At 33.5% G+C, this 14,247-nt stretch overlaps 1 protein-coding gene across 1 annotated transcript in view; it reads left to right on the plus strand.

Annotated features, from left to right (window-relative positions):
* Positions 1-8: 8 nt before the first annotated feature.
* The window catches only part of rl (Mitogen-activated protein kinase rl), a 28,294-nt gene continuing 14,055 nt past the window's right edge, over positions 9-14,247 (plus strand). The window contains exon 1 of the mRNA XM_088045256.1: positions 9-393. Within this exon, the coding sequence (XP_087901382.1) occupies positions 266-393 (128 nt within the window). The 5' untranslated portion in view covers positions 9-265. The remainder of the gene's footprint in view (positions 394-14,247) is intronic.

The following is a 14,247-nucleotide window of genomic DNA, read 5'->3' on the forward strand; positions in this document are numbered from 1 at the left end:
GTAGGTGGCGCTGGCTGTCAAAATGATTTCGGATGATCGGTCAAAATCAAAAAATTTACATCGAATTCATTGTTTTATCTCCAAGTTTGGTCCAATAAAGTGTTTGTTTGTTATTTAAACATGAAAAAAATGTGTTTTTTGTGGGGTTTGATGTCCGTACAGATTTATCTGTCACTAGTGGAAATGTAGAGGTTCGCCTTCATTTTTTGCTTCAGTGTGCGCGAGTGTGTCGTGGAAGAAGGTTGTCCATCAGTATTCGGTAAAAATGGCGGAAGCCACAGGTGTATCAAATGTAAATCCGAATGCTGAAGTTGTAAGAGGTCAATTATTCGAAGTAGGACCCCGCTATACAAATTTGGCTTACATAGGAGAAGGCGCCTACGGAATGGTCGTGTAAGTAAACTTTCCTGCTTATCTTTGGTTAAGCGTATTTTTCTAACTTACACGCCCTAAAATTGAGGATAATCTGCTGATTTTAACAATATCCGAGAATTTTCATTTTCACGAACTTCAGATAACCGAGCAAAACAAAGTTGGCGCTTTTGCCATTTGTTTTTTAGTTGAAGTTTGAGGTTATGTACACATAACTTCCTGTCATTAGTTTTTAAGAAATCGATGCTTCCGAAGGGCACACAGTTGGATGTGATTTATGTTATGTTTGGTTCGATGTCCAGTTTTTCTCGCGGTGGGATTTTGTTTATGTGTTATTTTTAACAAACAAGACAAAAAACGTCACTTATTTTTAGACAACGGACACGATTTGTAATTTTGATAGGTATTGTCGTCTAAATTATTACATAAATAATGTTGCACTAACTCACGTATGAAATTGAAATCGTGGGTTTTCCACCGCTACTGTGGCGTTTTTTACATTTATCAAAATTATGGAGACACTGCATGACAACGTTGTTTATTTATCTTTTCCAACAGCAAAGCTAAGTAATAAACAGTAAATTTGAGAACATTCTATATTATAGTGTAGGGAAATCTATTCCGGAGTGCTGTTTACACATTTAAAGTTATACATTTCGGTCTCTAATTTACAATTAACGGTTCAAACTTTCAAGACTAATTAATAGATCTGAACGTTGTAAAATGAAACAATATGAGCAAGATATTAATTTTGTAGATATGAGAGTTGAAGCGAAAACCTCATTTCACGATATTGGAGTCTTATTGGAAATCATATTTACGCAAAAATCAAGTTCTTGTTATCGCGAACCTTCCATCTTATCATCCACTTCAAATAATTTTATCAAAAAGTGGCACGTGAAGGACTTCGGAATTATTCATCGATGGATTAACGGATCATCCATTCCTAAAACGAGATTTTAACACCTAAAATGGAAAGCACAGAAATGGCAGCAACGTAAATAATTACGAGTATAAATTTTGTTTATTTATATCACGCTTTTTACGTCCGACTTTTTCTTACACTTGTGTTGTAGGTGTGAGTTTTTGGAAACTTTTCAACGTGAGCGCGAACAATTATTGGTATTTATTTTGTTTTGTAATAGCGGTAAATATACATTTTCCTCATGAGATAAAATGAGTTTTATTTATAATTGTGACTTAGGATGTGCGAAACCATTATAATTTCGTTATCTCCATTATGCTTTTTGTTGAATGTGCGCTATGTTATTAAAGGTGTGTTATCGTTAATGCAATACTGAATTTTTCATTTCTATAAAGAGTGAACGGAGTTGTTTATTATTATTAAGCTGTAATTTAATTCCACCTTTGAAATATCTGCTTTATAAAAGCGACTCGCTGTTTCAAATTGTGTTTTTTTACCTCTTGCGCTTGAAAATTTGATCAGGAACGACGCAAGTTTGCCAATTTTGGCCATTTTCAGTCGCTTTTTTAAGTTTAATGGTGTGCCCAAAGTTCTATTACTGGGAAACTCCAGTTCCTTACGTAAATTTCTGCAGTAGAAATTTTCATCCTGATTTTTGAGTTAATTAATTTTTATTTAAATTTTTCTCTCATTTTACGAGTATTTTATTTTACTTCGATCTTTTCCTTCGAACGATTTCAAATATTTTCAGGCGAACTTTTGAGCAAGAAAATTGACCAGAGGCTTCTCGCGGCGATAACTCCATTGAAACGAGCTCAAAGTCTTTTATTTTGGTGTCCTCTAATGCATACTTCTTCAGTTTTATCAAATTTGTACGAATAAAAAACTGATGCGGAAATACCGTTAAAGTTCTGTTTTATATCTCGAGTTTTTATTGCGTTTTAATTATGATTAATTGTGTACAATTTAACATTGTAGTATATCTGGCAATCTTGTGTTCAGCAAACTGAAATCCGTGTTCACACTTCCTCAAGTTTTACATTTATGATTTATGAAAAACGTTAATTTTATTGTGTGCACTTCTAATCTTCACGTAATGCTCTTGTATCGCATTGAATGCAACTAACTTGACCAATGAATTAAATTTAACCCTACCAAAATGTATCTCCATTAGTTTAGAACGATTAATTGTCTCTGCTTGTAGAGTTCCCGAGCACCCACAAAGGATGTTAAATTGAAATTGTCACTTGATAAGGGTAATGCATGTTTGCGCCGTTTATTTCCATCAGGTTGTGCTAATTAACATTATTGATTTATGTTAACGCAGTTGCTCTACTTGTTGTGCAATTTTTAACGGTACTCATTCATTTCATTCGGATTCTTTTATTACCAGAGCTCAAATCAGAGGAAAATTAAATTAATTTTAGTTCTTCGACGAACACAATTCTATTTTATCGAACGAATTGTTTCTTGACTCAAAAAATTAACTTCGAAGTTGTTGGGAAGATTCATTTAATTGATTGATCATCATCAACTATAAAAGAACAACTCGTGAACTCATAACTAAGCATACTAATGCATTTTCTCGGTTTCGAGAGTGAGTTTCAGAGTAAAATTTTGTTGCAAAATACAGCGACATGCTAATTAATTAAATTATCTGAAATGGAGTTTTAAAACAGTTCTTGCTCGAAATGAACATTTTCCTCAAGATAATTTATGTGTTTCGTTTGCGTGAACTTTGAACAAATTTTAAGCAACGCTATCAAAAAGCAAATAAAAAAACGGGAGTGGAATGTTTTCATTGTCCCAATGCCGATTGACGTATGCAATTAATGTTTTTTAACATCGGGCTGTGTTAGATCAGCGACTTCGATTAGATGTGATTTTCCATGCATTTGTACATAGGAAATGAAAAAAATATGAAACGTGTTTTTTGTGATTTTCTCGGCCGTGGAAAATTTCTGTTATGATTTAGTAAGCAGCCGCTTTCCCGCGAGTACAGATGTTTGCAGCGTTTGTCTTATTTGATCAAAATCGGTTAGAGCTTTTACTTATTAAAAATGAAAGCTTTAATCCGGAAAAGCGCAGCGAATTTATTTTCCCAGTTGATTTCTATTGTGAGAGAAATTGTGCAATTTACTTCCAACTGGGTGTAAAACCCATTTTTTCTCAACTCTGTGCTCATCAATTAACGCACAAAAGACACTTATAATTTTCCATTTAAATTCTCGTCACGTCTCTTTGAAGCAAACAAAATTACTTGGAATTATAGATTAATCCGAATTGAATAATCTTTTCGATCGCTTTGGTAGTTTCTGCGGAAAGTTCTTTAAGTTTCGAAATTTGAATAGGCTATAAAAGTTTTATTATTGAGTTATTTCACTTGTAGAAGTGTGCAACAAGTTCAAATCCTCAAAGGAGAGTTGTTTATTGTATGAAAGAAACTTGAGATTAATTTGTGTCGAGTACAATTTTTTTATCGCAAGTTCTGCATGGATTGAATTATCTCTCGGGATTAAAATATGTACGGATTGCCTGAAATGTTGAAGGTTTGGTCACAGGAATTTGGATTATTTCGTCGCGGCGCTAAAAGCTGACGAAACTTTTAAAAATGTTTATTAGCTTTGAAAGAAAATCAATAGTCGGGTCATCTAAGAGCGCAACAATTTTTGCGTGGACATTTTCGTTGAAGGAACGGATTTCGACAGGATAAACCTCAAATTATATGGATTTATTTCAGGTTTGAGGTAGGTATTAATAAGTTTTAAAAGTTATCCAAACGTAAGCGGCGATAAACTCGATCCAACGAGCATAATGAAAAGACGGATGAGTAATGGAAACTTCATTCTTTAGGGTTTTATGAAGAAGTGACAAGTGATGTATTAGACGATTGAAGATTTTAGAGGGAAAGGAAATTTCTAGACGAAATACAATTTCGAGAGCGACTATTTTCGTGCTCCTGGAAATGTTCAGTTCATAATAATTATATTAGCTTTTGTTTCATAAATCTTTCCTTCCTTTAAACTCCTACAAGATTTAAGATATTTTTAATTTAGTTAAATTCGACTAGTTCTACAAGTTTGCTCGTTTCATATAGACATGTCTGGGGATTCCATTTCTCGTTTATGACTAGCAACCAATTTGCTTTTATGTGAAGAAGTACTTACCTAATTTACGTGCAATAATTTCCGGAGTTATTGTTTTTAATACCCAAAAATAAAATAAAATAAGCGTACCAAAATTGGAGGATTATTTTGTTGATTTTTTCAGAGTGCCCTCAAGCTTATTCGTTCGGAAAATTACAATTTTTGCTTGATAAATTGTAAGCCTTACAAGATATTTAAAATTTTAACAGTTTTATTACATCTTTCCAAGTCCTAGTTTTCAAAAATTCTAATTAAATTCAACCTTGTTCGCTAAGTTTGGTTTTATTAAATATTTAATTTCAGTAGATATATTTATTAACACTTTACCCAAAAAATAAATTATGATTATTGATCATTAAAGTACGGGTCAACGAGTCGCGGTCGAGTAGTGTGGAAATCATAAATCTAGCTCCATTTTTAATTAGTCAGATTTACAGTTCCTCCGTGGATAAGCTTTAGAAGCACAGTAATTTGTCTTGGGTGATTGCTATTAAATTGTGATTATTCTGTACATTGTAAGTCGTGAGTGGAATTCGAGCTTGAGTCTCGTATAACTACGTCATGTTGCTATGACTACAACTGACCTAAGAACGAATTTTATCTCAACACTTTTTTTGATTGATCTAAAAGCTTCTCATTTGGTTTCAACATATTAAAGAGAATGTACCCTAGAGTAGTGTGTATGAAATTTAATAATAAAACGTAATTAATTTTAATGCCAATAAAATAAAACGCCGTCAGCGAAGCTTTGAGTGCTTTTTATACATACTGTTTGGTCTGGAAAACATAAAAGTCGTTGCAATAATAATTAGCTTTCGCGGTCTTTCAAAAGTGGCAAAAGAGGGAGTGAAATCTAAATTTGATTTGATTTTTGAGCGCTAGGACGCGCAGATTTATCTCCTGGTACACAAGGGAAATAGTAATTTATATCTTCGGCGCATAACGACGACCGCATATTACTAATACCTTTTGAAATATGGTTTTTACAAGACAAGGATTTGATGAAATTTGTGCGCATAAAACATTTTTCATTAAACGGGCGATTTTATTGATTTTTATTTATAACGCAATAATGTCACAATAAATTCATCGAAAAAAAATGTTTGTTCGAGCGACTAAACGTTTTTTGTGGATTTAACTAAAACCACCGACGTCACAATTATTTTCTGCGTACATTGCATACGGTTCTAAAGTAATTTATTTCAACAACCTGTCAAACTATAAGAGCTTTTAACAGAATTACGTCAAGCGATAGCATCGTTCCAACGACAAAAAGTCGCGGGTTAAAAATAGCAGTCGTCTTTGTTGAAATTCTCCATTTTCGGTCCATTTAACGCTAATCCCACAACAATATTGAGTTACAAAAGATTAGACTTGATATGTGTGAAAGCGGATTCTTGACAAATTTTCCACTTTTAATTCGATTAGCGGTTTTTCATGCGTGGAAATTCTCAGCCTAGATCAATTTTATCGGAAATTATTACCAAAATAAGACTCCTCGTAACGATATTTCACATGGGTAATCGAAATTTTCTATCCCGGCGCCTCCACCAATTTTATTTCTGCTCCCAGTTTCAATTTGACTAAAGGAAATTGCTTGTAAAATTAAAATTTGGGAGAAAAATGCGCCGTTTTAGTGTGGAGAACTGTTAACATCCTCCAAGGTGCATAGAATAGAAACATCGTTTATTTTCAATTGGACCAAAGCAGCTAACAGTCTTTTAATCCAATTTCAAAACTTAGATTCCAAACCTGTCGCTTGCACATCTTATTTTTGAAATTGCACGACAGAAAACTGCTTCGTTTCATCTATATCTGAATTTTCTACAATAATGCACATAGAAATTCGTGTCACTGCTTTGTGACTCTCTCAGGAACAATTCCGTTTTTGCGAGAAACTTAATATAGTGATGGGGTTTATTTTTTATGTTCATTAAAATATTTACGTCTTGTTGCTTTAGGACGTCGTAAGCGTTCTCTGACACACAATTTTAATTATATCAAGCTCACGATCAGTTATTACAGTAAGATAATCTCGTCTTCCGTCTTAATAAGATTGTTTGCAGTTCAGTAAAGTGGTTCGACATCAGACAGTCTCAGAGTGGAGTGAAAGTAGTCATTCTGGGACTTTATTTCTTTGTAATAAAGTTGATATAAAAAGAAGAGACGTCTGGCGGAGTGAAATATACTTTAAAATTTTAGGATTTTTCAGTTTATTACGGTTTATAAAAAGCGAGTAACACATTGTTAGATTAAATTTTTTTCATATTGAGTGAGAGAAATCCACGTTTAGCTCAATAGCGTGTGGTTATATGCGAAAAAGGACATGCAAATTGGAGAAGTACGAATCTTTGAGCTTGTCTAACATCTGAAAAGAAATCGTCATATTTTCAGATTTCTCTTCACATTCAGTGAAGCAATCTTTGTTTGGGTTTTATTCTCCTATAGATTTGGCTTTTTTGGTTTATTTAATCCGCTCTAAAACCGATCCAATTTAATTCTACTTTAGCTATTTATTATCTGTAAGCGACAGACGTAATCTTTTTATTTCTGTTTAGCACAGTTTAGACCACTTCCACCTCCAATTTAATCTTATTTAGTTCGTTAATTGAATTTCAACCAGCCGTGTTATTTAATATAACTCAAATCAACAATTGTAAATTGCACACGCTTAACGATTTCTGATTTTACATCACTTGAATATGTTTGATCGTAATAAATTGTTTGACGAAAATCATCTGAAATGTGAAAGGTGAAGCAAGCCGCATGTGTACGTAATTCAGTTTCTTGTACATCGTTCTGCTTTAGGAGCGATACCTCTAATACCATAATTCAGTTTAGCCTAATTTAGCTCCATTTGTACTAAAATTTACTTACTTTTAAGCTCGTTTAATTCCAGTTCAGTGTACTCTTGTTCAATGCAACATAATTTATTTTGATTTAGCCGCCAGACATTTGGTTCGATTTAGTCCAGTTCAGTTTCCGTTAATTCTGATTTAGTCGAGCTAGTTCGTTTCCAATATTTTGTCGTGTTTGCATTTGCAGATTTTTTCAGGTTGAATAGCTAGTTATTTACGTTTCATCTAAAATTGCTTTTCCTTTTCATTATACTGTGGAAACAAAGCTTGATTTATACCGATTTTTTTATTGAAAACTCTTATAAATATTTATCTATTTTTTGAAATTCTAATTTTCTTTCGGCTTGTATAAACTTTAACCGTTTAAGATTTCTTTGGGGAAATTATGTCGATGATAACTCGTGGCTTTTTTATTTCTGACTGAGTGAAGAGCAATTGCAGTTCGATCCCGTTTTGACTGTTATTATGTGTTTTTATTACCCCCGGAGAAAAATTCCCTTTGAACATGGAAAAACTTGATTAAATTTCTTTGAGCCTTGAATCACCGCCGGATACGTTTTATATTTATTGCATTGTTCATGATGTGAAGCATCAAAGATAAGAGGCCATCATTTAACTTTATTTTTGGGTTTAATGATGCAACCCCTGTCCTTTTACCGCTTTGATTTTTGCTGACACTTTAGTCACTTATAATTACAGGCGAACATGGGAATAAAGTAAGAACGAGAAGAACAATGTCATTTTAACGTGTTCCAAGTCAGTGATGAGGAAATCACACGAAACAGTTCACGTTTGAATTGCGTTTTTATGCAGTTTTTCGCAAATCTCGACATTAATCATTCAGGGCTCATTTCAGAGCTTTAAAGAAAAGCGTCAATGTGTCCAGTGAGCGTACGAAGCGGAATGTTCTGTTGATGTTCAAGCGAGGGTAATTTCCCCGTGTTATTCTAGACCTGCCCTTGACCCGTCGCATTGCGGATTCGTTCAATATAGAAACATCTATTGTCGCCTAGATTCAATTCAAATACATAAGGCAGGCAATAAATATATGCTGTTTTAACACTTCCATCATTTCAATCATTTTTTTTTAAGAAAATTGAGTTGAGTTACGTGTTCAGCGTCTTGTAATTTTTTTTACCAAGTTTTTATTAATTAACCTCAAGAAGAATCCATAAATGTGCCGCGCAAAGATTTTTGAAACGAGGATTAGAATTCCTTTTTGAATTTCGTTCTTACGGAAGAAAACAAGCACTAATTAATTGGTTGGCAAGTTGAATTCCGACCCAGTTACTTATCTCAGGAAACTACCTGTAATGTACGGTTTTGAACAGGCAGGAAAATTAACCTTTAGAAGTAACAAGAGAAAAATGAAAATGGTTTGTGTTGTTGTTAAGATAATACTTCAATTCTAAAACAACTCGGTTTGTCTAGTGGGAGAAAATTTTTAAATTATTAATTTAACGGCGTCATTAACGTGGACGCTTTTAATGAGAAACGTGGGTCTGGAAATAATTTTGGTAAAAACGAAAAAGCTAACAATTAATGTGGCTGAATGGAGGCTGCGAAGTAATAAAATTGAAGTTTTTGTTTCCAGTTCACATTTAATTATCGCGCACTTTAGTAGAGAGTTCGACACATGGGAAACATTTTTATACGTAGACTAAATAAATTACTACTTTTTACATCTTCAAGCTTCTCTGTTGGTTAAAAATCTTTTGGTTTTTCTCAATTTTTTTTATCTTTTGAGCTGTCGAGCATCTGCATAAAAAAATTTGGGCTTGGAAGCATTAAAAGACAGAAATTTGTAAATTTAATAATCTTCCCTTTGTACTTTACTGAGTTGACAATGTGGTTTCATAAAGGCTGCAAATTTGACGCAAAATTTGTAATAAAATTTAACTCGAAAGCATTACCACATCGCCATACGTTTTCGTTTTTAATTTGGTTAGTCCCACCGCGATTTAGTCCAATTCAATTAAATTTAGTTCTTTTTAACTTCGATTTAGTCTCTGGTCTCCCTAATTAATTTTTTATTTAATCGATTTAGCGCGTCCAATTTAACTTGGTTTAGTTCAGTTTCTTCACCAAATCATTTTCTACTCTTACTATTTATTAACAACATTTTTTAATTTAATTGCTGTTCGGATGTGTTCAGTTTTCACTACTATTTGTAGTTCGTAAATTCGTAATTTCATTGGAACGAGCAAGGATTCAAATCGCGTTTTTTTAAATTCGTTAAATTTACAATCAAATTGTTGAGTTAAAAGGCGAAGTTTTAGTTTTTGTCCAACATCCTTCATTATATACACGAATAGCTTCATTTAAAAGTTCAGTTTTCGATTCGCAACGGAACGGACGAGTTAATGTTCGATTCGCTGCAAACTAAATAACGTTCCGTTTAGATCTAGCGAACATTTAATAAACGTTTCATCATCCTTTAAATTTAATTACCGAAACCGTCACTTACCCCATCATAATCGATTTTCTGAAAGTTCTGGCTTTGGTTTACGTGACATGTAAGAATTTTACACAAAAGAAAAATGTTCTCGTCTCTAAAAAAAAACAAGTTTTCGGAAAATTCCACTTCGAGTTGAATTAATTGACGTTTTGTTTCAAACAATGTCCACTCGAAAAGGTCAGAGGTGTCAACGTAAAAAACCTAAATGAGATATGAAGCCCAGTTTGACATTTATTCATCTCTTAAATCCTTCAAACGTATAACACGGTGATGAAAGGACGATCGATTTGAATTGGTAATTGAAAAGAGTGGCGAGGACTATTTCAGGATGCGACAAAATATTGAAACTGAACAATTTTCACGCCATGTAATCAAATGTTATCAAAGTCATCTTCAAAATGCCGAATGGGCTGAACACTTGCTACATTAAATAATTACGTCTTATCAGAAAGGCGATATGGCGTTGGAGCACACTTTCAACTTTAATGGTTCTCTCGAATTTTGTATACATCGGGTAAATTATTAGATAAATCCGGTACTGAAGTGTTTTCCACTTCCACGAGAGTAAAAATTGAACGAGAGCATTAAACGAAACGGAAAACTAAGTCAATAAAATGTTAAATGTAAGCACTAAATATCGTGGAAAGAAACATGAAATACGTAAACGGACACGAATTCGATATAATAGTAATTAACTTGGAGGCGGTTTCACAGCTTGGCATTAATGGATGGCAGGGAAATAGTGGATCAAATGTTACATAAAATTGCATTTAACGATTGGGGTCGATTAATATAAAGTAACTGTTGGCATTACTGTTGGCGAAAGTTCACAACAGAACAATATTTCCGGGGATTGAAATTGATTTGTTTGCGGTGGCGGCGAACCCTACAAAACAGCGAACTCTTAAATTGGAATGTTGGTTTTATTTTATTTTAATTGAGATATGCATTTTCGGGGGCCCGATTTGAATATTTAAAATTGGTGGATGCGCCGGGGTCGAAACGATCTTGTTATTACTAAAGAATCTGTTTTTTCTATTTTTACATGGGTGGAAGACGAACGAAAATATTTATTTGACTTTGATCTGAGGCTAACATTTTGTTTTTCCGGATTCGAGAATACGAAATTCTTTATTACCGGCAACTACAGTGATTTTGGTAAATAAAATCTGATTTTCAAACTGCGAATGGAGGAATATCTATCCCGAGGATTTATCCAAGCAGAATTTTCTGTATTTAAACATAAATTTGGAAGAAGCTCAAGTAGAAGCTCTCAGTCGAAATTTAAATGTGCCAACAAATATCTTTTTGATTTGCCTGGCGTTAAATTTGTAAGACGAAGTTCAGGTTCAAACTGTTACTGAATGAGCGTATCAGAAATTATTAATAACAGGAGAAGACGTGGTAACATATTTGAAACTTAGAAAGTTAGACGACTTCCAATATAAACGAATCTCTGCAATGCATATCTAACAATAGTGTTTCGATGATTTGTTGGGTTGTCGATACGTCAATAACAATACTGTACACTGACTTACAGGATAATTCAAAGTTATCGTTTTACTTGACGCGCTTTTAAAGTTTAAAGTTTAGAAGAGTTTAAAATTGCGTTAAGACTTTCTCCTTCGTCGATAACATTGCTCTTTCATTTTGTATTTACTTTTAATCATCTTATTAGATTCGCTCTTGTAACATCTCATTGTTTGCAATAATTTGATTACTTCGTGCTAACGAGTTATTTGAATCAGGATCCACTGTAAGAGGATTACTTTTATCTTTTTTTTATTGTAATACTTCGTTTTACCATAAACCGTCGTTCGCGCCGCTTCATTGTGTTCTCATCGATCGATAATTCAAAAATGTATTAAATTCCGTAACTTCGCAATTGACAAAGTTTTGTAATTTTTGTACTAATTAAAAATGTCTGAAAACTGGTAATTTCCACAGTTACCCGCCTAATTATCTATCTAATGATCGCCATGCACTCGAAGTTTTAATGGCAGCATGAATATCACTCCTGACACCGAAATAGGTGTTATTTAAAATATATGTGTGGTAAAGTACGCTATAATTTCGTTACTGCGGCTGCAGAGAGGTATTCGAATGGAAATAAAAAGTAACGAGAATTTTTTGTTGTTTAATTTAATCTCATTTTTGCATTCATTCGGAATACAAGGTAAATAAAAATTTGTATACCGATACCTACTTTGAGCAAGATTTTTTTTCGTGAGAATTCAATATTCAACTGACAAAAAACCTGGGATTCAGATAATATTTTAACGCGTAGCTTTCAGCGATTTGATTATATTAATTTATTAGACGGTTTTGCGTCTATAAGTTTGCTTGTTGCACGGGTTAGCTATCTTCCAGTTTTTTAAAGGTTTCCTGGCTTCAGCGAAGCTTTAAAGAAAAATGAAAATTCCGTTTTCGTGTAACAAGTTCGAGCGGAAATTTCATGGGTGTGGTAATGTAAGAGACGCTAAAAGAGATCGTAATTGACGTGCACATGATGATGACAAATAAGAATAAAATTTATAATTTGATGAGCTTATCACAAACGTTTTATCATCATTTCTCATACACACAACTCGGCATTTTTCGTGTTTGCCCACAAAGAGCGAGATACTGAGCATAATTTGTATGTTTAATTTGTAAAATTATTACAGCTGTTTGCTTTGTGTACAAAATTCCAAGTTGTTTTTTATTTCACTGTGTGAGTGTTCGATGCTAACAAGCACGAACGGCTCTAGCTCCTGTTTGTTTAGGTGGAATTATGTGGTATTAGCTTTGAAAAATCACTAAAAACATCGCTTTTGTGAAACTAATACAAAGACATCCTCGGAATCTCGGATCAAAGTGTTTCAAATGTACCTTGAAACACTCACGATTAGAGACACTGCTTTTTTCGGTATTTCTTTGTAATAATCTCGACGCAGGAAGTAAAGTGTTTGTTGCGGATTCAGTTTCTTTTTAGTGACTCAAACTTTTTAAAAGATGAGATAATGTAAAGCTTCAGGAACGATTCTCTCTAAAACAGAAGTTGAGATTGTTTACATTATTTGGTGACCTTTGTTGGCAGGGCTTTAGGCAGTACACTTGCTAGCACTATCCTAGGATATAGAATTTGCGGTTTACTTCTATCATGAATCGACTTCGGATTACTCGAGTCGAAAATACAAGTTATGTATTTATAATTTTGGTAGTCGTTTATTCGTGGAGATTCTTAGTTGAAGTTCAAGTAGTTGAAGCCTTGACATAGCCAATTAGGAGATTTTAATGCCGAAATAGACTTTTTACGCTTCCCAAAATTTCATCGCGGAAATTATTTGAGTTTCACTTATTTAATTGTTGTATAACACCTCCTACGTAAATAAATAGATCCGCAAATAATTTACATTGTCTTCTTGTCCCCACTTTTTAATTCGCATTGAAGAAAACAGCGAAAACAGAAATTTTTCAAAATATTTTTGTTCTCTTAATATAACGACATTTCGACAAAACCAATGATGACATGTCAAAAAGTGCGTCAGTCTCTAATGATAAATATGAAAAAAAAAAACATAATTATTTTTGTTACATAGGATTATTTACAACTCGTAAACAAGTGTCTCAGGCGCACAAACCTAAATCCGCCCCTGCTTTCTCCCGTGTGACGCATGTTTATACAGTTTTCCTCAAATGCAGTTCTTGCATGTATAATGTATGGTCAATATTATTACTTCCGGGTGACGGTAGTTCGGATGTATTACATCTTGCATGAAAATCTAAGCAGTAAGGCGTAATTTTTTAATGTTAATATCTTGATGCTCTTACTTTGAAGAATAATGAATGATTCTCAAGTAAGTGGAAAGCATTTGAATAATTAAGAAGAAGTGGTATTACAGAGGAAAGTGATATTTAAATCAAGTTTGAATATTTAAGAATACTTCTGAGTACACCGGTGTAGACCAACATAAATAATTCCTGATGCCGGCTTGTGTGCGAATTCGTTGTTCCCCAAAACCGCAGTCTTCCTATTTTGGTTAAATTTTCTGATAACGAGTATTAAACTCGTGAGCTTGGATCTGTTCGTGATTAATTCACCTTCTTTGTAAATGCAAAGCAAAATATTGATCTTGTTGTCGATTTCTCGATATTAAAGCAATCTCACTGGACTGTATTCAAATAGAATTCTAAGTAGTATTCCGACAACCAACATTTTAAAATTTAAATGAGAATGCAGAACTTGAAAATTCCGCTGCCACCTTAAATACTTCATATCTCATAAATCTTTGTCATGGTAATCTTTTCAGAGAAAATCGCATACACTAGAAACAATCTACACGAAATTCGGTAATTAACAGCGATGATAGGCAGATTTTCCGATAGAATCATCCCTTGTAGTTTTACGTAATTCATGACGTGGAAGGGTTAAGGTCAAGGTCGCCGGTAAAAATATTCCAACAGCTTTTGGATTTTAGAAGCCCCTAGAGACTCACTGAAGCGAGT

Source organism: Gnatocerus cornutus, chromosome 9 (genome assembly GCF_029298725.1).
Source record: "Gnatocerus cornutus isolate USDA-ARS CGAHR chromosome 9, icGnaCorn1.1, whole genome shotgun sequence".
Taxonomy (NCBI): Eukaryota; Metazoa; Arthropoda; class Insecta; order Coleoptera; family Tenebrionidae; genus Gnatocerus; species Gnatocerus cornutus.